This window comes from Pseudorasbora parva, chromosome 13, assembly GCF_024679245.1.
Source record: "Pseudorasbora parva isolate DD20220531a chromosome 13, ASM2467924v1, whole genome shotgun sequence".
NCBI classification, from domain to species: Eukaryota; Metazoa; Chordata; class Actinopteri; order Cypriniformes; family Gobionidae; genus Pseudorasbora; species Pseudorasbora parva.
Genome location: NC_090184.1, coordinates 32,124,279 through 32,149,313, shown reverse-complemented (window position 1 = coordinate 32,149,313; position 25,035 = coordinate 32,124,279). Strand labels below are relative to the sequence as shown.

The following is a 25,035-nucleotide window of genomic DNA, read 5'->3' as shown; positions in this document are numbered from 1 at the left end:
GTTACCTCATTAAGCTAAATTTAACCTTGTCAATACTGAGGGTGTTAAATGAATGTCTGATGGACCACTGACTACCAGGGATCCTTCATAAACACACACTTGTTACAAGCTGTTATGTAAGATTGCAGTTAGTCAGACCACAAACACTGCCTCTCTTAAAATATTGGTGCTGTGTTGATGTGTGCCATGGCAACAACATTTGTATGTTTGAGTGCAAGACAGACCACAGGCCTGCAGATATTCATCACTCTGTTAGCTGATGTCCTGTGCTTTTAAATGTTGTTTCTTATTGTGAACTTCATGCTGTCTGTGCTTGTGTGTAGAACTCACCCCTCGAAGTGGACGACGAGGGCTTTGTCATACGTGCAGACGTCAACCAGAATGATATCCTTCAGAATAAGACATCAGGAGTGGATGCAGTGAGAGTGTACAGTGTGTGTGTGTGCAGAAGTGTGTATACTTCTTTACATACAAACAGTAGAGTCCATCATTTTGAGACCACTAGTAAAAGTACATGCAAATCTTAGTATTCAGTTTGTTACTCTTTTGCTCTAACTCCATAAGTTTTAAAACATGATAATTATTTGATCCATCATGATTTTAAAAATAATCAAAAGAGTATGTTGTACTGAAATGAAAGCAAAAACATCTGACTATTTTTAATTTTATATCTCCTCTGACTTAATGCTTGACTTTAATGACTTAATGCCTCTGGCATAAATGTGGCCTCAGACTTTTGGACCCTATTGTAGATATTTTTGAGTATCAGCACTACAACAACTCATTTTGCCAAAACTTCTTTTCACTCTTATAGCTGAAAATGATGCCCATGTGGTATAAAATAGAGAGATTTATTTGCTTTTTTCACACAGAGAGAAAGAGGTTAATGTCAGTGTGCTTTGATAAGGCAGGATGTGAAGTGGATGAATTTACCATCTACTGCCCAACGTTTCTCTCTAAACATCCTCTGATGAGGATCTAGTGTCACTCTTAGATTCCTGAGAGGTTAAGTTCACCAACTCAGTAGTGTCCCTAAATAGCGTGGTAATTTGTGCATTTCATTTGTAGACCATTTAGAACAGCTGTGTTTGTGTATTATTTGCACTCATTTGTCAATATGTATCCATACCAGCATTTGCATGTGTTTTCTGTTTTTTCCTTTTTTGTACCTGTGTGTGTGTGAGTACAAGTATATCTTGTATAGTGTCTGGAATTGCTCCTTAACGGCATTGCTCTCTACGTTGTTCTGCTGAGGAGAAGGAGGGAAATTTTTACTCTAGTGACTCGGATTTCGATGATGATGAACCCAAGAAGTTTCAAATTAAGATCCGACCGGTTGCCAGCAGTAACCGTAGCAACTCAGCAGCCAATGAGCTGGAGCTGAAGGCCACAGTGGGGGCATTGACCCTGCCCCCTAACAGAGCAGTAAGAGATTGGGGGGGATTTGATGTTTTCTGGCTGAAATGAGACTGATATTTTAGAGAGTCTAGAATATTATACGTTAATCTGTGTGTGTGTGTGTATATATGTATATATACAATGTATATGTGTGCGTGTGTGTGTATGTATATACAGTGGGTACGGAAAGTATTCAGAACCCCTTAAATTTTTCACTTTTTGTTATATTGCAGCCTTTTGCTAAAATCATTTAAGGTCATTTTTTCTCATTAATGTACACACAGCACCCCATATTGACAGAAAAACACAGAATATTTTACATTTTTGCAGATTTATAAGGCCCTGTCCACACGAACACGGGTATTTTCAAAACCGCAGCTTTTTCTACGCGGTTTGGCTGTTCGTCCACACGCAAACGCTGTATCCGGTTACTAAAACCGGACTTTTTTGAAAACTCCGGCCAGGGTGAAGATTTTTAGAAACTCCGGTTACAGCGTTGTCGTGTAGATGGTGAAACCGGAGATTTCGGTTTTTTAAATTGAAGTGCGCGCCGTTCTCTCCTTTGTTTGATGTCAGATTTTCCACATCTCCTTTTGATTTACGCGAGTCGATTCTATGCGGTGGACTCCACTAACAGCGCTTATCACATGTATATCCTACAGATGTTCAGTTATTTCATTGTATTGCAGAACAAAGGAGCCAGAATGCAATAATACAAAATAGTAAAGTAAGTGTGTGAAGCTATACAGTCCACTTCGGCCCTGTACCTGTGTATACAGTTACCTGTCACTGAGTCCAAAGTAAAGGAACTTGTAGAAGGGTTTCAGTTGAGCCCATGGCATCCCTCAGTCAGTGCAATGTGCATCGGTGCAGTGAATGGGACCCATGTGGAAATCAGGCAGCCAATAATAGCGCAGTTTTGCGTTCTCATGTGGACAGATTTTTTTTTTAAACCGTGCTTGTGTGGACGCGATTGTTTTTTAAAACGGAGGAGGAAAAACTCTGGTAATAAAAATACCCGTGTACGTGTGGACTAGGCCTAAAAAAATACAAATAAAAACTAAAAAAATCACATGGTCTTAAGTATTCAGACCCTTTGCTGTGTATCATATTTAACTCAGGTGCTGTCCATTTCTTCTGATCATCCTTGAGATGGTTCTACACCTTCATTTGATTTCAGCTGTGTTTGATTGGACTTGATTTGGAAAGCCACACACCTGTCTATATAAGACCTTACAGCTCGCAGTGCATGTCAGAGCAAATGAGAATCATGTGGTCAAAGGAACTGCCTAAAGAGCTCAGAGACAGAATTCTGGCAAGGCACAGATCAGGCCAAAGTTACAAAAAAAATTCTGCTGCACTTAAGGTTCCTAAAAGCACAGTGGCCTTCATAATCCTTAAATGGAAGACGTTTGGGATGACCAGAACCCTTCTTAGAGCTGGTCATCCGGCCAAACTGAGCTATCGGGGGAGAAGAGCCTTGGTGAGAGAACCTGAAGAAGAAGAACCTGTGGTAAAGATCACTGTGGCTGAGCTCCAGAGTTGCAGTCAGGAGAAGGGAGAAAGTTGTAGAAAGTCAACCATCACTGCAGCCCTCCACCAGTCGGGGCTTTTTGGCAGAGTGGCCACACAGAAGCCTCTCCTCAGTGCAAGACACATGAAAGCCTGCATGAAGTTTGCTTTAAAAAAAAAAAAAAAAACCCTGAAAGACTCCAAGATTGTGAAAAATAAGAATCTCTGGTCTGATGAGACCAAGATAGAACTTTTTGGCCTTAATTCTAATCGGTATGTGTGGATCAATGAACAGTGAAGCATAGTGGTGGCAGCATCATGCTGTGGGGTGTTTTTCAGCTGCAGGGACAGGACGACTGGTTGCAATAGAGGGAACGATTAATGCGGCCAAGAACAGGAATATCCTGGACGAAAACCTTCTCCAGAGTGCTCATGACCTCAGACTGGGCCGAAGGTTCACCTTCCAACAAGACAATGACCCTAAGCACACAGCTAAAATAACGAAGGAGTGGCTTCACAACAACTCTGTGACTGTTCTTGAATGGCCCAGCCAGAGCCCTGACTTAAACCCAATTGAGCATCTCTGGAGAGACCTGAAAATGGATGGCTGTCCACCAACGTTTACCATAAAACCTGACAGAACTAGAGAGGATCTGCAAGGAGGAATGGCAGAGGATCCCCAAATCCAGGTGTGATAAACTTGTTGCATCTTTCCCAAAAAGACTCATGACCATATCAAAAGAGTGCTTCTACTAAATACTGAGCAAAGGGCAAAGGGTCTGAATACTTAGGTAGGACTAGGTCATATTTCCGTTTTTCTTTTTTAATACATTTGCAAAAATGTCAACAATTCTGTGTTTTTCTGTCAATATGGGGTGCTGTGTGTACATTAATGAGAAAAAAAAAGAACTTAAATAATTTTAGCAAATGGCTGCAATATAACAGAGTGAAAAATGTAAGGGTCTCTGAATACTTTCTGTACCCACTGTATGTATATGTGTGTGTGTGTGTAAGTATGCTTTATATACACAATGAAATCTATAAAGCTGCTTTATTCTACATGTTGAGATGAAAATCTGACATTTTTGTTTCTGAATTATTTAATCATAGGTGACAAATACGCTCACATATCATATGCATTTTTCGAACAAAAAGGCAAGCTAAACAGTTTTGACCTGATTTGCTGACTTTATGCAACTTCGGTGAGGTGCACAGGATTTTACTAGTTTGTCTGTAAACAGTCATGTTTACAAAATGAATAAAAATTAGCTATTTTTAGACAATAAATCACTGTATGTGCCTTTTTTATGTATAATGTATCTATGTCTTTTGTAGTTATTTTCAGAAAACATACACATAAAAACAAGTTAAAGCAAAATGTTGCATCAGTGCCAAAAGAAGAAAATCCAATGTCTCATATTAATTGTTTTGGAAAATAAAGAGACAGCAAAGCTTGGGGAAAAAACTAAAAACTAAAACAATTGTACATCTTGACGATATTCACACTCATTTATAAGATGTCTAAGATTTATAAGATATATATTTATATCTTTATAGATTTATAAATATAATGCAAAACATTGACTAAAAGTAATGACACTTCTTCATTCCTTCCTGTAGGTGTCAGTAAAGAAGCAGCTCTCACGTAAGTTCACTTGTATTCCTGTGAATATCTCAGACAACATTGTGTGTTTGTTAGTCTAGTTATTTTTCAGGTGTCCTCTTCCTCCGTTACAGGAAACTCCAGTTCAGCAGGTCGATCTGAAGGGGAAGGGGAAAGTGTTCCCCAGAGAGGTCGGTCAAATTCTGTACTCTTACAGATAGAGTTATGATCATTAATTTTTCAATGCTCTGTGAATTCAGCCAGCCATCTTAAATGGTCACAATGACACAAACTATGTCCCTTCCTCCTCTGTCTACATTAATAGAAGTCATTACCTCACAAACAGCTCGATCTGACACCTTAATTACAGCAATCTGCAATCCAACTTACCTGGGGTCAGCGTCATGCATCATAACAGCTCTGTCATTATTGTCTTGTATTGACAGACTGATCTCAGGTCAGCTGAATTGCTGTAATTAAAGCCTTAGAATGAGCTATATTTTTAAGCTTGGAAACAATTTAGTGTGTGGTTTAAAGGAAAAAGGTTTTAGGCTGTCTTCCTCCCAGGCTGGCTATTACTCAAACTTATTTGCAGTGATTAGTCACGCAGAAGAGTGGTACTATTTTTAAAGTATGTGGTTTGAATAACTTTGATTTAAAAAATATATTTTTTACTCAGCAACATTTGTACTGTTATGTGCTGTACCTGATATTTTATGGGGGCATTGTGGTGTAATGGTTCAAGATCTAGACCAGTTACTATCACCAATGTGACCTTAAAGGGTCATGAAACCCCAAAACACTTTTTTTGAGATGTAAACAGATATGTATAGGCTGCACATCATTGAAAACACTAAGGGTACTCATTAATGGTATGCATATGTGAAAATAGTTATTTTTGCATTTTTCAGAGCGATTTCTGTCTTCCGGTTTGAAAAGTTTAGTCGGAGCAACGTCACAAATGCTGACGTCGGCACGGCCTTTTCGGCCCAAGTATGGGCAGCTGGGCACATGCTGACGTCGACCGCTCCGAGCGATTCTCGATATATATTCATGACATAAAGCTCATTCAGTCCAATCCCTGCGCTGTAGTATGCATACAAGATAATTTAGTTAATATGCATGAGACAGTCACTTCTGTCAGGCTCGTCTTACATCATTATTGTAGAGATATGGTGGGGAAGTTTTGGAAGCAGCGTGCGGAAAAGTCACGGAGGAAAGCTAGGCGTTGTGCTGATACGAAATAACGTAAAGGGCGCCGAGCGAGCTGTAACCGGCGCCGTCTGTGGAAGCCTTTGCTACAAAGGCTCGGTAAAGTAAAATTCACCTGAGGAATCGCACGCCGAACCTGCAAGCGTTGACTATCTATGTCAGGAGTGCAAAATAACCAATCTGTAATCTGTAGGCCAATGAACAAAAGCCACGTCCTCTCCGTTTTATTTGTCGTCACAGCCATGCACTAAACCGCATGTGTTCGGGCTCTTAGTGAAACAGCGTGCTGCATATTTGGACAAATTTAGATTTAGCTGCCGAGTGATAGACAGCGTGGATCGTCACGGCAACCCAGCGCGCGTCACTCTGCTTCAGATGCGCGGTCGAGACTAGCCTCAAACCTCTTCGCTTTTACCCTGATCTAGAATTACACATCTCTTATCACATCGCATGTTGGGTGGTTCACGTTCTCTTATCACGTCGGCGCGTTGTTCATCTTGCCAAACAGCGTGCATATTTGGACAAATATAGTTTTATCACGTTTGCAAAATATTTCGTCATGCAGAATAACATTTATTTTCATTTCTCACTGAATTATGCTGGTTTGAACTTTGAAGAGCTGAATGATTTGCGATCTCTGCTGCACGCCACTCATAGCTCTCTCATTCGCTGTACTCATCCCTCATTTAATCTCTCTGTGGTAAACAATGCCAACGTGAACCAAGAACATGTCTCAGAACCGCTCAGCACCTACTGACAGACACTCCCCTATTTATGCAAACATTCCCTCTTTCCACACAATACCATCCCACCTTTTCACAGTCGACCACTCCCCTTTTAACAAGCTTTTTCAAATCGAAGGTGTGAAAAAACACCGCTGCAGCAGGGGGGTTTCATGACCCTTTAAGAAAAGTACGTAACCTAAGACTTTTCCAGGGAGACTCCCAATAATGTGTTTTGTAAGGATAAAAGCATCTTCTAAATGGCTGCTTACTTAACTTATAATTTTATGCTACTGTTTTGTTGTTGTACAGAGGGAGAACAGGAGGGTCTGCGTAGATCTACGTCCAGCCCAGATCACAGCAGGTACAGAGAAATTTCTCATACAGCATAATTACTCAGTGCTTTAATATGCAAACGTGAAGATTTAAAGGTGAAGGTTGTAATTTCTGTGACAATAAATCCAGAAATGCTAAATGCTGAATGGTCTGCCCCAAACTCACACTATTAATTGTGCCAGAAAAGGACAAACTGAATGAAAATGCAATTTATAATATAAAAAAATAGATTGATTGAAATTTTTAATTATTATTAGTAAATTAGTATTATTATTTTATTATTTAGATCTTATAAATATAGATTCAAATATTTTAAAGAAATGTTTTTGTTTAGTATTTATTTATATTCGATTATGTACACCATTCAAAATTAAAATTGGTTAATAAAAAAAATGTGGAAACTGTGATCCCTTTTTTCAGGATTATTTTATGAATAGAAAGTTAAATGGAACAAATGGAAATCTATTTAAACATCAAATCTTTACTGTCACAATGAAATACATTCTTTCTCAATAAAGGTATTTATTTCTAGAACCCAAACTTTTTATAATATTTATATGATTTCAATCATTAATGTGAAGATTCTCTTTTACATCTTAAAGGGATAGTTCACCCAAAAATGAAAATTCTGTCATTAATTACTTACCCTAATGTCGTACCCTAACACCCGTAAGACCTCCGTTCATCTTCAGAACACAAATGAAGATATTTTTGTTGAAATCCGTTGGCTCAGACCGGCCTTCATTGACACCAATGTCATTTCCTCCCTCAAGACCCATAAAAGGCACTAAAGACATTTTTAAGAGTCCATCTCACTACAGTGGTTCTACAATCATTTTATGAAGCAAAGAGAATAGTTTTTTTTGCGCAAAAACAACAACTAAATAATGACTATTTAGTCATTTATAGTGATAGACAGATTTCAAAAGAAAGCTTTGAACCGTTATGAATCAGTGTATCGATTCATGATTCGGATCGCCAATGTCACGTGATTTCAGCAGTTTGGCAGTTTGTTTGACACGCGATCCAAATAAACTAAATCAACTAAATAAACTAAATCAACTAAATCGATATGCTGATTCGTAACAGTTCGAAGCTTTGTTTTGAAATCAGCCTATCACTATATAAGTCATTATATATTTATTATTGCGCACTAAACTATTCTCGATGTAAGATGGTCTTTGTAACGACGTCTTTAGTGCCTTTTATGGGTCTTGAGGGAGGAAATGACATCGGTGTCAATGAAGGCCTGTCTGAGCCAACGGATTTCAACAAAAATATCTTAATTTGTGTTCCAAAGATGAATGGAGGTCTTACGGGTGTCGAACGACATTAGGGCAAGTAATTAATGACAGAATTTTCATTTTTGGGTGAACTAACCTTTTAATGTCCTTAGTTTCTCCGACATTCAAATCTTTACCATTGAATTTCTCTGGTCTCTGCAGGTTGAGTTCCACAGCATCTGGTTCGGACGCTCTGTTTGGACCTCCTCTGGAGTCGGCCTTTAAATCCCACAGCTTTGCTGGCAGAGAGCAGCTCCAGAATGCCTTTGCTGTGTCTAAATGTAAATCTCCAGTGGCACACCACCCTCAGCTTCATTACCGTGATAGATGAGAATTGACTGGACGGGCTATTCTCTTACGGCGTTATAAAAAATACAGAGAATTAAAAGCTTTAAACTAGCCTAATGTGTGCCAGCGTGTGCATTACCATATTCTAATAATTAATTGACTCACTTTAGCGGAACTGCTTGTGTAGGCATTAAAGCATGAATTATTCAATTATGGACAAAAGTGGAATGGAAATAATGTTTCTGTAGCCAGCCTTTTCTTCATATGTTGCTTTTTTTTAAAGAAATTTCTTTTTGGATCAGTAATAGATTTTTGTCCATGTTTCACAGATGCAGCATTCTCTTCGGATTCATCCTCTCCTGAGAATGTGGAGGATTCTGGACTGGATTCGCCTTCCCATCAGCCCCTTGGAGTGTCCCCTGAACCTAATGGATGGGCAGCCTGGCCGTCTACTCAATCTCAATCTAAAGACTCTGTAAACTTGAGCCGATCCTCTGACCCCTTCCTGGCTGCATTCCGCGACCCCTCGCCCGGACGGTCTCCTCTCCCACAGGACGACCCCACCAATGCCTGGCCTTGCAATCTGCGTTCTCCACGTGCACCACCCGGCGTCGAGCCCACCACCTTCAGCTTCCCGGCCTTCTCCCACAGCCTGGCGTCTTCAGAACTGGAGCCCTCTGTGTGGAGCTGTAAACACATCCCTCCAGAAGACCCCTTTCTGGCTGCGTTTGAACGCTCCAATCCCAAGGACAACCTGCCCCCACCTGATGCCTGGGCCTCGCCTCCTCTTCGGCCCACTAGGGATGGCAGGTCCGTGGAAGCCCGCTCCGATCCCTTCTCCGTCTCTCTAAATGACACTAAAACCCTCCCTCCTCCCTCCTCCTCCCGCAAGGAGCGAGACAGGAAAAGAGAACGTAGCGTCCCGCCTCCGGAGTCCCCGGATGATCCTTTCGCTATTACTATGATAGGCAGTCCAACGCACCAAACGGCTCTGGCGGCACAGGCAGCTGCACAAGGCAGAGCTAGTAGTAACAGGCCCACACCCAGTCCTAACTCCGCCCCCACTTCTCAGCCGAAGAAAGAGCTGGTGCATTGGAACTCGGTACATAACCCCTTTAGTGAGGGCACTACAAATAACAATGTCACACAAGAGTCGACCAGAAAACAGAGATCATTTAATGACGAGCCTCGCAGGAACGGGCCCCCGCTCACGCGGCATTCTGGGCCGCAGGAGGACCTCTGCTTTTCTACAGACAAGGACCAGAACTTCCTGGATATTAACACACAACCAGGTATTACAGATTAGTGAACGACTGATATGGTGTTTTAGGATGCGTTCACCATAGGCGTCGCTAGGCCCACCATAGGCTGAAGCCCCCCTAAACTTATGCCTCAGCCCCCCTAAAAAATATGTGATTAACCTTTAAAACATATGAAACTGGCGGCAGGCTTCGGCTTCGTCCCGTTTTTTAGTCTGTCTCTCCAATCCGCAGCGGCTCTGAGCAGAGCACAGCGCACGTCAGAAGCAGAGGTGTGTGTGTGTGTGTGTGTGTGTGTGTGTGTGTGTGTGTGTGTGTGTGTGTGTGTGTGTGTGTGTGTGTAAATCTGAGCGTCATTGGTCTGTCACCGCTCGTCAATGTCAAAATATTTGATAAAACCAATCAAATCAGAGTAGGCGGGCTTTATGGTCACACAGAAACTGCTGAGGCTGAGCGCAAATTTTAGCAGAGCAACTCGACGTCAAGTAAGATAAATGCAGCTAAATTAAACATTCATGTTTGACAGCTTCTGCTTTAAGTCAGAAATGATAATCAAAAGAAAAAAATATTTAGGCAAATTAATAAACTTGTTGTGTCTAATTTTTAGACATTTTTAACTGGAAATATGCCTATGTGATTCATAATGTTAATAAAAGCCATTTTCATCAGATTAGGCATAAGTTTAATAATGAATGTGTATATATTGTAAATTAATATAATTCTATTTGTAACATTCAGTAAATTTAAAAAAAACTCAGCTTTTTCAGCCTGTATTGGGCATAATATTAGTAGCCTAATGAATGTTCATACTGTGATTTTAATAAACTTAAAACTGTGATAAACAGTAAATTAAGGTGTCTAAGAAAATTATTCATGAAACATAAATATCAGTAGGCCTATGTTAATTTGTAAACCATATGTTCACTTTATTCACTGACGAAAACGGAAAAAAAACAGTCAAAGCTCAGCGTTATGAAGAGACAGAGCAAGATAAAAACAGAGAAAAAGAGAGATGTGGACATAAGAAAGACAAATAATTTACTGCCCAGTGACATGTTTTTCAAGCTATTATTATCAAATTTTTTGGCCTTCAGAACATAATAAAACGCTCATATGTAGATCATAGAAATCAAAATTTTCTCGGTGGACCATGTTAGAACCCCCTAACATTTGGGATCTTGGTTATTATAAACCTGCCTACATTATTGGGTATGATTAATGCATGTACAATATGGCCATGCAGGTATTAATATTTGCTTTATAAGTAATGATAAACAGCCAATATCTTCTGGGTATGCATGTTTGTAAGCTATTAATTAATAGCGCAATTTGGACCCTAACTAAATAGTGTTACCATTTTTTCTACAGACCTACCCTCACTGGGGGCTGAGCCCCCCTAAAATAAAAATCCTAGAAACGCCCCTGGCGTTCACACTTGTCATGTTTGGTTCGATTAAAACGAACCCTGGTGCGATTGCTCGTTTAGTGCAGTTCATTTGAACATATGTGAACGCTGATATCCGAACCCTGGTGCGCACCAAACAAGCGGACCGAGACCGCTAAAAAGATGGGTCTCTGTCAATGTAAGGTCCGACGAGCATGTTTCGGAAAAAAACATACAAAAAGCATACCTGGTTCTTCTCATCAAAGGACCTGTGTTGCCCATTTGATGGTACAGACAACAGAACTGCCATCTCTTTTGCATAAGAGACGCCCGTCTCTTTTCTGCATACGGAGGAAATCCTGGTGCTGTTTTGAATGTTTTGAACATTTTATGAGCTCTTCATGAGTTCTCAGGTGGTAAAAATAATGCTATTTACACGCATAAAATGATCGCGTTTAATCCAGCACACAGCATTGTTTTGAATGTTCGGTAAGCAAGCTCCTACGTCATATAAGCCGACCAATCAGGTTGTGACCGTCTCCCTGCCTTTGGTTCGGTAACTTCGGTAAAAGGTTTGCTGATAAAAATACCAGTGTGAACGCTAAGCTATATCTTTTGTTTTTGTTTTTTGGCCGGACCAAACTAACCAAACTAACCGAACTACAAGTGTGAACTCACTCTTAATGTCCGATTCTGATACTGATATTTACAGAGCAAAGTGGATGATTTATTGGCAATTACAATGGCCCCAAAAAGTTTATAAACAATTTACCCTCATTTAAAAAGTGACATTATTTATAAAGAAATTCAACACAAGCACACTTTTCACACTTCTCAAAAAGAAGTTTTTTAGGTTTCAAAACAATAAATATATTGCTCAAAATAGAGAAAAAAACTGTTTCTGGTTGTCAGACATTGGGGAAACATTCATATTTAATATGATGAACTACACCTGTGATCTAAGAAATGTAAACTTAGTTTTGCAGCATTTGATTGCAGATGCCCATTAATGTAATATTTTATGTATAATGTATTATATCTAATCTTAAGCGTCTCAAAAATGTCTAAATATTTTTTTGGATCCATTGTATGTAAATACAACATTAAATATCATTTAATGATAGCAAAAGAGTGCATTTACACTACCGTTCAAAAGTTTGGGGTTGGAAGGTTTTTCCAAGTCTCTTATGCTTACATAGGCTGCATTTATAAAAAAATAAAAAAAAACACAAAAATGTGAAATATTGGCTTTAAGAAAGACTTGGAATATAGCACACAATTGTATGGACCACTTTTGTGATTGAAAAGAGCGGCAGGGTATTAATCAACATTCCATAACCGTTTTATGTTGGGCTTAAATAACGTGGGTGAGTAAATAATGGCAAATTTCCATTTTTCCCCCCTTTTTTCTGTCTCACTTGTTCTCTTTCAGTCTCCCAGCATGGTTTCAGGCAGGACAGCACTGAACGTCTGGCATTGGCTCCCCCTCGGTCGGTTCGGTCCAAGCGCTCCTCAGGCAGACTCAGTGGCTGTGAGCGGGTAAATGTTCCACAGACCTCATTACACCATCTATCCAACCAGCACACTCAAGCTTTTTTTAAAACCATATAAACAAATCCCTTAATAGGGCTCTGCTGCAGCCTCTTTCGGTTTTCTCTTGTTTTATGAGAAGTGGTTTCTCTCATGTGGTCCTTCAAATTGCTCCCTTGACTTCAGCTCTAAATTAACACCACTACTGAGATTCCACTTTAAGCTTTTAATTGCTTTATACCGGGCGGTAACAAATAATATTACAGGACATAGAAACAAGCCTCTGGTAATTTGTACAGCCCAAAAACACTTGTTTTCCATCCACACAAAGTAGAAAGGAGAAAAAAGTGGGTAAGTGACATATAACATAAAATAAGTGACAGATAACATGAACATAACTTCTTTCAGTATCAATATTTATGTTTAAAATGTATGTAATGGGAACTCTATATTTTTAGTCTGGTCTTTTTTCCCCCACTTTTTTGAATAATTTGATGTGTATTTTTTATTTTATCTGTTCACTTAAGTCATGTGGTGTGAAAAAAAAAAAAAAAAAAAAAAATATATATATATATATATATATATAAGTCTCCCAATTAAAGGGTTAGTTCACCCGAAAATGAAAATTATTTACTCACACTTATCTATATGAACTGAACAGTTTAAACCAAATTGAATTTGCAGACATATTGAGATTAAAACACAATGCTGTGCCTTCTTTATTGGATCCGACAGGAATGATGCAACACATTTATGTGAGGTTATATGTGATAGTATTGCATTGTTACAGATCGTATTATGTGTACGTGTCTAACAGACCATACCTTAGCACGCTGTCACAGGCTGGAGAATCCCTTATTTGTTGGTTAATTGCGATTCAGGATCAGACTCCCAGGGCTCGCAAAGCAATGATGACGTTCCAGGGCTATATGTTTTCCAGACTGGCTACCAAAACGTAAGCACGTCGGCAGGCCGGTGAATCTTAAATAGTCAAAGAACATTAATTTCTGCCATTTTCTGCTTTAATGCTGTAACAATAACATTTATTTAGGAGCTCAGCAAGCAATCAAGTTCTTTGGCGTAGGCCCCATTTGTAAATCGCATTCCGAGGGTACGGAATCTGCGTATCCTGCCTGAATACAGAGGCAGGGTTGTGTAGGGGGGGATGGAGGAAAGGTCCCATCTTGGTGGTGGTGGGGAGGATGGTGGTGCTGAAGCGGTAGTATCTGCGAACTCAAACATGAGTAAGTACAACCTTTATATGCTCCGGTAAAGGATGTGATTGGATAGATGAGAAGGTAACGATTGAGTCTTCCTGGCAGAACTTGCGCTAACTTCATTTCTTGATCTGCATTGTTCGACTTGATATTTGAGTTTGTGTTTTGCGTTTATATCCACCAATTGGACGAGCCAAGTAATAAAAAATAAATCAATCATTGGTGGATGAGAGAGAAATCATTGTGTTTGTTTGATAAATACGTTTTGAGAGCCCTGTCAGAGAATTATTCCGGTTGCCGCTTACAAAACAATCCCTCATGTGAACTGACAGGGGAGCAGAAGCTCATTAAATATGCAAATCTTATTCAATCCCTCCCCGTGGGCGTTTACTTCCAAGTTTCCAGTGCGGCACACCATCAAAAGTTTATTATTTATTAGTTATGATGTTTTTGAATGTAAAAACCATGCAGATGTCATAAGTTGACCTCAGACAACAGTATAAAATAATGTAAAAAGCCAGTTCATGACACCTTTAAAGCAATTGTGTCTCTTCAGAAAATTTGGACTAACCTGCTTGATTTATATGGATTCGTTTTACGATCTCTTTATGAAAGTTTCTGAAGCATCCAAAGTTTAAATTGCGCAGACTGTCCATGAAGGGACAGAAATCTTTTAGATTTCCTCAAAAATATCTTCATTTGTGCTCTAGAATGAAAAATTTAATTAACCTTGCCAAAGTGAAAAAATGAGAGTTCAGTACATGGACATCGCATACTGTGAGTCACAAACACCACTGCCTCCTCCTTCATATGTAAATCTCGAGCATGAAAACACCACAGAAAAATAAGCGAATCTCAACATAATGCCAACTGTGATGCAATCGCTGGGATCATTGATATGTACGCCCCCAACATTTGCATGTCAGTACAAGTGCAATGTCAGGCGGAACTGCACAGCCGAATCAGCAGGTAAACAACCGCCACGTGAGGATAGAGAAAACGTCTCAGGTTACTCACGTAACCTATGTTCTCTGAATAGGGAACGAAACGCTGTGTGATGACGCATATGGGGTACGTCCCAAATGCATCATCACGCAGCGTCGAGTGAACCTATGAAAGAGAACGGCAGATCATGGACACAAATGTCATGTACCAGGCTGTGCAGGGGACGTGAGGACTTTTCATACCCTTCCTACAGATAAAAAATGTCAACAGTCATGGTTTATGTCTATTATAATTGGATACCGCAACAATTTAATTTTAAATAGTTTGTTTGCTCTGCCCATTTCACCGCGTTTTTCTAACATGGAACGATATCAAGCAGGCTTCATCCGCTTCTAAAACTGAAGAAAGGGACAATTCCAACTATATTCCTGCAAGCAGTAATTAGTGATTTATCCGCTTATTGACTGTTTAAACAATTTCTGATTAAATAGAAAGTTTCTTAGAAAGACCGCATTGTCTAGATAACGCAAGATGCTTACAGTAACAATAGGAAACTCCAAGTACCATACACAACTAAATACTGTGCCTAATGACAAAGGTTAATATTATTTCGTATTACAAAATACAACACATATCATACTACGTAAGTTTAGTTGCTTAATGTTACAGATCGCTCACTCAATCCTTCTAGCTAACGGCACCTTATCCACCATATAAGTTAAACAATAATCATTTGACAAAGCTTCTATTAATTTTGTAAAAAATATATATATATATTGATATTTTTGAGAACTGAAGTATGATGTTTTTGCATGCTTGTATTTCAGAGTACATCACTGTAACTGCGTAGCCTACACTGTGACTAATGTTATATAAACATGCAATATCGTTGATGAAAAATGTAGTTTAAAAAATTAAAACTTTAACAAAAAGCACTGGTTTTGGTTTTGTCAGGGGAAAAATAGTAACACTCGTGAGTTTGCGGTTGCCAGATTTCAGTCATTTAAAATCCCCCAAACAGAGCTTTTCTGTGAAAAGGACACGTATACTATCTGGTGTTTTACCTAAACCTGCAATCTGGCAACCATATGCACGCATGCTCTCTCTCTCACGAGTGGATGATCTGAAAACACCAATAAACAAGTAGGCTGCATTTTATCAATCTCCATTTGAGATGTTCTGCTTAAAGTGTCATTCAGTTGGTCTGTGTTCTGTCAGGACTCACGAGCCGCTTCGCTGAACAACTGAACTTGTGTGAGATGCTAAAATAAGCCAATCAGAGCAGCGCTCAACATTAATATTCATGACCCTTCCAAATAAGGTGAAAGCAGAGCATTACATCCTAGGGACAATTTCTAGGGTTGTCAATGGACCTGTAAAACTGTATCTGGACAATTTTTGCCCTTAAATAAGCCACATACCCTCTATGTAGATATCAGAGAACAATTTAACATATTGTTTCAACTCTTTCTAGGGCACCTTTAATTCTTGGGTGAACTAACCCTTTAATATTATGCTCATAAAAATGTATAAAATAAATTATAATTTTTTATATTGACCTAAATATAAAATATTTAACAATGTTTAAATTATTCAAAATTATATAGTGTTTAAATTCTAATAATGAGATATAATTTTAGCTATTCCAAACATTGATCTTTGCACTTTTTCTGTCGTGTCTCAGTCTAGGTCTCTGTGCTCGTCTCCGCTGCCTGAGCCCAGCCCTCCCCTCACCTCCTCATCCTCCTCCAGCCCCAGTGAATGGGGGATGCAGAACCGCGTTCCTAGCCCAGCCCGAGGTGACCCGAGGCACACTACTACTTCTGTAAACACCCGCGTTATCACAAAACTTAATCATATATTACACAGAGAGACAACCAAGAGCTTTGCTGTAATTTCATTATGCTAATCAAATGTACACATATGCACATTAATGCTGGCAACAGTCAGGAAATGTCGTCATGGCTGATTTGTCCCCATCACTTTAAAATAGCCCATAGGCATAATACGGAGGAAGCATCTCCCAAATTTCGTGTTCAATTGGTGATCCATTTATTTATCCACCCTCCGACAAAATCTAGGGACCTATAGCGGCAGATGAAGTTATCAATTGATGTAATGTATCCCTGCAGGTTTGTCGCGAGGACCCAGTCCCATTTCTCTGAGTACCCAGGAGTCTTGGCCTGTAGCCACAGCCATCACGGAGTACATCAACGCCTACTTCAAAGGAGGAGAACACAACCGGTCCGTCTGAGGTTCTTTCACCCCATCTGGAGGACAAAGCCTTTTACTGTAGCTCCAACTTCAAGTGATTTTCTGTCCGTTTGGGTTTCAGCTGTCTGGTTAAGATCACCGGCGACCTCACTATGTCGTTTCCTGCTGGCATCATCCGCATTTTCACCGCCAACCCTAACGCACCAGTTTTAAGCTTCCGATTGGTGAACATCTCTCGAGTGGACCACTTCTTACCCAACCAAAAGTTACTCTACAGGTATGATGTCCTGACACACTAAAAACTGGCTTGTTCTGGGTTCAATAAAAGCTCTGTGGACAGCATCTGTCTTTGTACCTGCAGTGACCCATCACAGAGTGACCCGGACACCAAGGATTTCTGGTTCAACATGCCAGCCTTAACACTCCACCTGCAGAGAGAGGCGGAGCTCAACCCACAGGCCTCCTATTACAATGTGGCTCTGCTAAAATACCAGGTCAGTCCTCACAAACCTAATGAGTGCTTGAATTACAATATAATTTCTACTTTAATAAAACAATGGAATATTCCATGTTCAGTACAAGTTAAGCTCAATTAGTCCGCATTTGTGTCAATTAATTTTCACTTCTTTCCTTGCCCCTCCTGGGCCAAAACCCGTGTTGCTGTGAGTCACTTACAATGGATGTGAATGGGACAATATGTAAATGTAAAAAAAAAAAAACCTCACTGTTTTAATAGTATAGTAGTAAGAAAGAAATGCTTGTATTTAGCAAAGATGCATTTAATTCATGACAAAGACTTTTAAATGAAAAAAGAAAAGAAATGAAACATTAACTTTGATACATTTTTTCAGAATTGTTTGATGAATATAGTGTCCACAAAAATAATCAGCAGTATATTAGAATATTTTTTGAAGACTTGAGTAAAGATGCTGAAAGTTCAGCTTTGCCATCACATTAATAAATACAAATGTTTAAGGGGTGATGACTTGAGAAATCAACTTTCCCTTGAGCTTTTGAAATATAAAAGGTCATGCTAATATAAGATTATCCTGTAAGTTTCAGAACTGAAAACTTCCTTGTTAGTCAAAGAAAAGCTTTTACAGATCCGAGGCCCAGAAAACAATCGTGTTCACATCTTGACGTCATCAACTGACGAAACACGCCTCTACAGAATAATAAGCACGTGTAATTCAGTAGGCCCGCCTTAAGACTCATGGAGCTGTTCGGAACATGTTGCCAGCAGCAATAAACATGCCAAAGAAGATAGCAAGATATTGTGGAAGAACACAGTCTTAAGCTTCCTTTGGATCCTAATATTAGGAATGTGTGATACTTCATTTATTTTTAATGAAGTTCCAGCTCATGTTGGGAAGACATGTTTGCAATCGCTTAATTTAACTGCGGAATTGTTTGTAAACAAGTCTTAGGTCGCGCTGGATTTGCAGACACAATGTTGTGCCTTCTATATTGGATCCGACAGGAATGGTGCAACAAACTTATGTGAGTAAAACATCTTTTTTATATGTAATAGTAGTCCTGGGGCTATGTGTTTTCCAGACGGGCTAGCAAAATGTAAGCCCATCGTCAGGCCGGTGAATCTTGTGTGTGTGTGTGCGCGCACCACCGATCGTGTGGGCCAAGTAATACAAAAATAATATTCCAATCAATCGCAGGTGGATGAGAAATAAATCATTGTGTTTGTTAGATAAAGACGTTTACGAACCCTGTGGTCGAGAGAATCATTCCGCTTGCCGCTTTCAAAAATGAATCCTTCCCTTATATGAACTGAACTGACAGGGGAGCTGAATCTCATTAAATATGCAAATCTTATCCAAGGTTTCTTTTAGAAACAATAAATCATTGTACCAATCCCAAAGTGTAAAACTGTTATATAAACACATACAAATAAATTATAATCTTCACATTTCTGTTTTTAAATCCCTCCCAAAATTGGCTCAATTAACTTTCAATAATTAGTACTTTCCATAAATTAATCTTTATTTGAATCCAAAAGAAAATTTTGCAAGTCTAAAAAAAATGTTGTATGTGTATTTGTGCAACTATGCTTAACTTGCATTAAACCTGGATATTCCTTTAAAGGTTAACATCTTGGAAAATGTTTATAAACTGTCATGAAACTATTTGAAATCTTAATGTGTATTTTTTTTTTTTTTTTTTATGAACCGTCTCCTAGGCGTCATCTCAGGATCCGGGCCGTGCTCCCCTCCTGTTGTCCGCCGAGTGTCAGCGCAGTGGCACAGTGACCCGTGTCTCTCTGGATTACCACTGCTGCCCCGCGACTGCCCCCGCCACCCAGCTGACCTCCGTACAAGTGCTGCTGCCCCTCGATCACACCGCCACAGACCTGCAGTGCCAGCCGCCCGCATCCTGGTGAGAACTGGAGGATGTGGTGTGGATGAGTTACATTAATAACATAATGTTTGGAGTTTCATGGAGTTTTCAAGGTTGCTTATAGAGATGGAAAGAAAAGAGAAAATGATGTAAATAAGTGATGAAAGAAGTGATAGATGAAGAGAACTGTGTTACTGACCTGTTCTGTTTCACAGGAATGCAGAGGAAAGACGACTCCTATGGAAACTGCCCAACCTCTCCCCGACAAATCACAGCAAAGGTCACTGCTGCCACCACCTGTTCATCCTCTCCTTTCTTTTTCTGTCACTCATTCCTCATTCATATTTAACTCTTTCCTCACAAGCATTAAAGGGTTACTTCACCACCTTTTCCTATTAAACTGTTATTCCCTTAACTAAGACGAGTTGATACATACCTCTCTCGTCTCAGTGCGTGCACTTAATCTCTCTGACGCGCGGTGACATTCTGATATCATTTAGCTTAGCCCACTAAGCCCAGTTCATTCACTATGGTACCAAACAGAGATCAAGTTAGAAGTACCAAACACCTCCACGTTTCCCCTATTTAAATACAGTTACACGAATAGTTGAACGATCAAGTATGGTGACACAAAATAAAACGTGGTGCTTTTCTAAGTGGATTAAAAAGAAGAACTATAATGTATGGCGGAATAGCACCTCTGATAGTAACCCTAGAAGTAACCCTTTTTTAAAAAGAGTTTTGGTCTACACTTGGTGCTTTTAGGACCAAACTGGCCTTTATGTTCTGGTATTATATGGAAGATGGTGATTATTTCAAAATTCTCCTTTCCACAAAAACTAAAATAATGTAAATGTGAGTGAAAAGTTCTAACAACAGAATAAATAATATCACTCATAAAATGGAAGTTTTAAGAAGTTTATTTTTTTTAAAACCCCCACTATATATATATAGTTTAGCGTTGGTACATCTGAGCTGAGTTTAAAGTGCCGTGCTGACAAGATGTTTTCAGTGGAAGTGGGCGGAAGAGAGGCTGTTCAGAGCAAGAGGCTAAAGAACAAACTTATGAATACATAAGATCAGAGGGAAACTTCCAGAGTATCAAGGGAGGGTTGTGAACATTTTGGAAGCAACTGCGTGTTTATTAAAATATGGGCACCATTAAGATATTTTAAGATGATCTTTTGTTTCTAAAGGCACTTGCACATATTTTAACGAGGTCTGTGATGTAAACCCAAGAGCAGCTGCTGACTGTGTGTGTGTGTTTATGGGTCTCAGGGTCTGGCACATTGTGCGCCAGTTGGCAGTGCCTGGAGGTTCCCCGCGGGCCGCCCCCGAGCCTGGCTGTGCAGTTTGTAGGATCGGGGGCTTCTCTATCAGGCATGGCCGTGGAGCTGGTGGGCAGCCGGTACCGCATGTCCCTGGTGAAGAAGAGGTTTGCCACAGGTGGGAGCCAGACCTACTTTTTGTCCCTCATAAGAAGCTCCTTTTAGTTTGTAATTGTTTATTTAGTAGGGTATCTTGTTGACAGGTGGCTGCTGGTTGATTTGGGTGATCTCTAGAGGGTTTGCTTTTTTAGTCCAATTCAAAACAGCCCTCTAGATAGATGAAGTCTCTGATTTACTAGCTCATAGATATTGCTCAGGTCAGGTCCCTCCTGCACTAAGTTTTGCTTTTTGGACCAGTTACTTGGTACAATAGCACAACTCTCCTCCACAGGCTGATCATTTCTATAATGTACATTCATAACATATTTATCATTACTTTGTGTATTTTAGCCATTTTTATCTCCCCTTGAATCTTAAACCATAAAACCTGATTGTAGTGACACCATGGTTATGGGTTCAGTTCCCAGGGAACAAAAACTTGTGAACTTTTGAATGCAATGTCGCTTTGAAGAAAGGCCAAATGCATGAATCGTAACCATTTAAATATATTATGTATAATTTAGAAGATCATTACAGGTTTCTAACAAGTGACTTTTTGAGACATCCGTTTATCTTGATGTTCACCTAATTATAACAGTCACCCTTTTTGGATAAACTTTTAAGCTTGAGCAGTCCATTGTGGTTTATAATATAAAGTATAATATCATATGGTGTACACAGATACAGTATAATGATAACAGCATGACGCACTCATTGTTAAATGTAGAAATAATGTTCATCTGTGTCATTTTACAGGAAAATATATGGCCGGCTGTTCTTTGTGAGGTGACGGTGCTGCTCCGGTACTACAGAGGCACAACGTTTGCACTTTTTTTAAAGCTACCTGGGCTGGTGTCCATGTGCTATAGGCCTAAAAAGAAGAGATCACACTGTATAAAGAGTGTGACATGTGGGATGTCACATAATACCCATGATACATTGCTCTAGAATAAGTATGCACTGGGATTAGGGACCACAACCAGCCTCTACTCTTTTATCTGTATAGAATTGTTTCTTCAGTGCGCAAACCACACATTTATTTCAAGTTTGAACAACTGGATGTACATTTTTCATTTTTAGTGCATATTTGTGAATGTATGAACATGTATAATGGATATAAAAGTTCTGACATTTCCTGGGAAAAAAATTGTATTATGTTGAGTATTCAAGAAATTTACTTTAAACAAACAAAAAAAAGTGTTGTTGTTTTTTTACTTTAAGAGTTCATTACAAAGCAAGCAGTTAGTCTGAGACAAAAGTGGTTTACACAAATTTATTACACTTTTTACCAGTACAAAATACAGTTGAACTAAGCAGTTGAGGCTAAATAAAGATATTTTAAAGACACAAAAATAAGGTATCAATATAGTAGTGAGAAGAATTGCAGCTACCTCCATAAAAATAATCCTTAGCCAGAAGCTTTAAAACAGCATTACAAAATAAAAAAAAATCTTTCCCAAAAGCACACAACAGGCAAAGAACCATGACAGGCGTTAAAGTACAGAGCCTGACACTCACAACCAACCACAGTGAGAAAACATCCGCCAATCACTTCTCAGAAACAAACACAAAACGGCTAGTAGAAATAAAGTTTATCTTTGTAAATAGCAGAGAGGGACATGTAGGGTACCCGTTACGGGCCGCTACCAGGCACCGGGTAAAGATCCCAACCGGGTTCAGCACATCTTCAAAAAACAATTGATGAATCCTGAAAACGATACAGCTCCTGAAAATGTTTCCAGCTTTACGTCAGCTAATAGGGCACGTAGTTTCCATTAAAAGCGTGAAAACTAAAACATCAGATGTACAGCACCAGGTAATGAGGCGTATCTGTAAGAATCTGCATATTCTGTTACTAGGCGTGTCTATTTTTGGGTTTTCTACATCTTCTAGAAAAGGCTTACTGAGATGTGGCGTTTTATAGACATTTTTAGCTATTACGTAGCGTTTACGTTTTTTTGCTATTACATATACACAATATCTACTTAAATATGTTATGCAAAGAAAACTCTTTTAATCTTAATTTAAAAAAAGTTTGTTTTTAATCAAAACAACACAAAACTATTCATGACCTGGTGAGTGCAGACTCATTTCCAGTTACTTCAGAAGGCCTTGTGTACAGATGCACACTCACGCACAGGTACGTTCAATATATCGACAAATCACCGAGGCTCTTTTTAACCACCGCAAACAACTAAGAACTCATCAAATAACTACAAAACTAGACCAAAAAGTTTCACAACCCATATTTGGTGGGAACCGCTTTGCTTGGGTTCAAGAGCAGAGCAATAACCACCAACACAGTAGGCGTATGTACATCCTGAAGCTTTCGAACGAGAATGGGGTGCTTTCAGGGCAACCGATCAGAGCAAACAGTCAAATAATCTCTTTCATAGTGATTTTTATAAAACGTATTAAAAGTTAGACGTTAACTCATTAGAACTAAAACTGTTGAGGTATAGACTAGGCATCTCATATGGCCAGGGGTTTATCTACAAAACGTCTGGAATGGAGCGCTCCACCCATTTCGTCATGGAAAGGCTTTGCATGTGCAGCGGGTTTGGGTCGACGCTGCGATGCAGCTGAACGGGGCAGCTTTGGGGTCAGCAGGTTGCATCTACGCCTGAGGAACCGCGAGGAAACGTCCGAGGCAGAAAGTCTAAAAACGTGACCATCTTTAAAAGGTGCTTTAGACACATCTGAGGTTCTGAGACGATACATTCATTCTGCGGTTAGAGGCACGGCCGAGGAAACAACAGAACGAGAGAAAGTCAGAGAGAAAGAGAGAGACAGTTCTGCTCTAGTGTTTCTTTTCTCATCTAAGGCACTGAAAGAAGACTATGGCACATGAAAACACATCACAAAACCAGCATGTTCTTGTTTCACAGTCGCAGAAAACCTAAATGCGTGCGCGCAAGAGAGAGAGAGAGAGAGACACAGACACACACACACTGACCCTAAACAGACCTACATACCCTCAAGATAAAGAAAAACCTCACGGCTAAGTGTTAGCTTTGCCACCGGAAGCTGTCTGTACACACACACACACACACCCCCATAAGAATGTGGTGGTCCGGCTGGGTCTGGGGTGAGGCTGACGCCCTGCTCTTAGATCTCCTGCAGGGAGTGACTGATCTCAATCCTCTCGCTCTTCACAGCCGGCTCGCTCATACTCCTCTCGCTCATCCTCGACATGTCTCCATCACTGGCCAGATCGTCTGAGAATGAGGTATCTGGGAAAGGAAAAGAGAAGAATGTTAGAATTCAGAGCAGAGGAACTTGAGGAAAAAAAAAAAAAAAAATCCTTTTTGGGTTGGCATCAAAATCCATTACCTTTCTCCATGAGTGATGGCATCATTGAACTGAGGTCACTGAACTGAAAATGTAAAGAAAATACATTTTTACAATGTCTCATTTTATTATGCAAGTTTAAATATTTTACATTTTATCATATCTATTTATAAAAAGATATCTGTCTAGATAAAACCAAACAATTTAGCCAGTCCACCCCCCAAAAAAATATTACCATATCCCAACAATGTTCTGCCACAGAGAACTATTGGACTGGGCGTTTCAGAAAAATAACAATTTTCTGATGACACATATATGTATATTCTCTTGACATTGTTATTTAAATAAACTATTGCAGGCGTGAAAAGTGTGTATTCAAGGAGTTTATTTTCTTAGTCCACAGGGCCAAAAGAAACACCTGCATGTGCTCAATGCTAAATGCAAGCGGTTAGATTAGTGCATGAAAGGCTGAAACATTAAACTATGGAGCAGCTACATCTCCTCACCTCCCCCATGACAGCAATGGGCGTCTCTCCGGTTGCATGGGCGACACGGTGTTCTACCAAATAGAACATGTATTCATCATAGAGCAGACGGATGAGGTGGAAGGAGCCAAAGCTGGCGGCCGAGCGCAGAGTCAGATCTCTGATCACCATGGAGCTGTAACCAGGGCAACAGAGAGTTTCATTACAAACTACCACAACAAAACCACAACACCCGCCGTGCTTCGAGAAACCGCAGATTAAAGTGCTGCTTTCAATCAACTCTCTTCAGAAGATCAGCTGTAAAAAGGTCTGTTAAAGGGGTAGTTCCCCCCAAAATTAAAAAGGTCATCATTTACTGTCCCTCATGTTGTTCCAAACCTGTATGAGTTTCTTTCATCTGCTGAACACAAAACATGATATTTTTATGAATGTTGGCACCCATTGTCATCCATAGTAGGAAAAAAAAACATTATCATCACCTATCTGCATCCCAATATTCTATAAAATATATTTTTTTGTGTGTTCAACAGAAGAAAGAAACTCATACAAGTTTGAAACAACATAAGAGTGAGTACAT

The 25,035-nt window shown here is 39.6% G+C and overlaps 2 protein-coding genes across 6 annotated transcripts in view; one reads left to right on the top strand and one right to left on the bottom strand.

Moving 5' to 3' along the window:
- Positions 1-21,868, top strand: part of fcho1 (FCH and mu domain containing endocytic adaptor 1) — a 65,594-nt gene extending 43,726 nt beyond the window's left edge. Inside the window, exons 12-27 of the mRNA XM_067413978.1 lie at positions 324-384; positions 1,241-1,425; positions 4,531-4,555; positions 4,648-4,704; positions 6,760-6,811; positions 8,229-8,347; positions 8,684-9,646; positions 12,430-12,536; positions 16,374-16,488; positions 16,822-16,933; positions 17,025-17,180; positions 17,265-17,397; positions 19,098-19,294; positions 19,471-19,535; positions 20,534-20,701; positions 21,439-21,868. Of these exons, the coding sequence (XP_067270079.1) occupies positions 324-384; positions 1,241-1,425; positions 4,531-4,555; positions 4,648-4,704; positions 6,760-6,811; positions 8,229-8,347; positions 8,684-9,646; positions 12,430-12,536; positions 16,374-16,488; positions 16,822-16,933; positions 17,025-17,180; positions 17,265-17,397; positions 19,098-19,294; positions 19,471-19,535; positions 20,534-20,701; positions 21,439-21,467 (2,544 nt within the window). The 3' untranslated portion in view covers positions 21,468-21,868. The remainder of the gene's footprint in view (positions 1-323; positions 385-1,240; positions 1,426-4,530; positions 4,556-4,647; positions 4,705-6,759; positions 6,812-8,228; positions 8,348-8,683; positions 9,647-12,429; positions 12,537-16,373; positions 16,489-16,821; positions 16,934-17,024; positions 17,181-17,264; positions 17,398-19,097; positions 19,295-19,470; positions 19,536-20,533; positions 20,702-21,438) is intronic.
- A 73-nt stretch (positions 21,869-21,941) lies between these two features.
- The window catches only part of rfx2 (regulatory factor X, 2 (influences HLA class II expression)), a 52,251-nt gene continuing 49,157 nt past the window's right edge, over positions 21,942-25,035 (bottom strand). For all 5 annotated transcript variants that reach the window (XM_067413975.1, XM_067413972.1, XM_067413976.1 and 2 more), the window contains 3 exons: positions 24,480-24,633; positions 24,016-24,058; positions 21,942-23,915 (listed from right to left, as the gene is read on the bottom strand). In XM_067413975.1, coding sequence (XP_067270076.1) covers positions 23,791-23,915; positions 24,016-24,058; positions 24,480-24,633 — 322 coding nt within the window. In that variant the 3' untranslated portion in view covers positions 21,942-23,790. The remainder of the gene's footprint in view (positions 23,916-24,015; positions 24,059-24,479; positions 24,634-25,035) is intronic.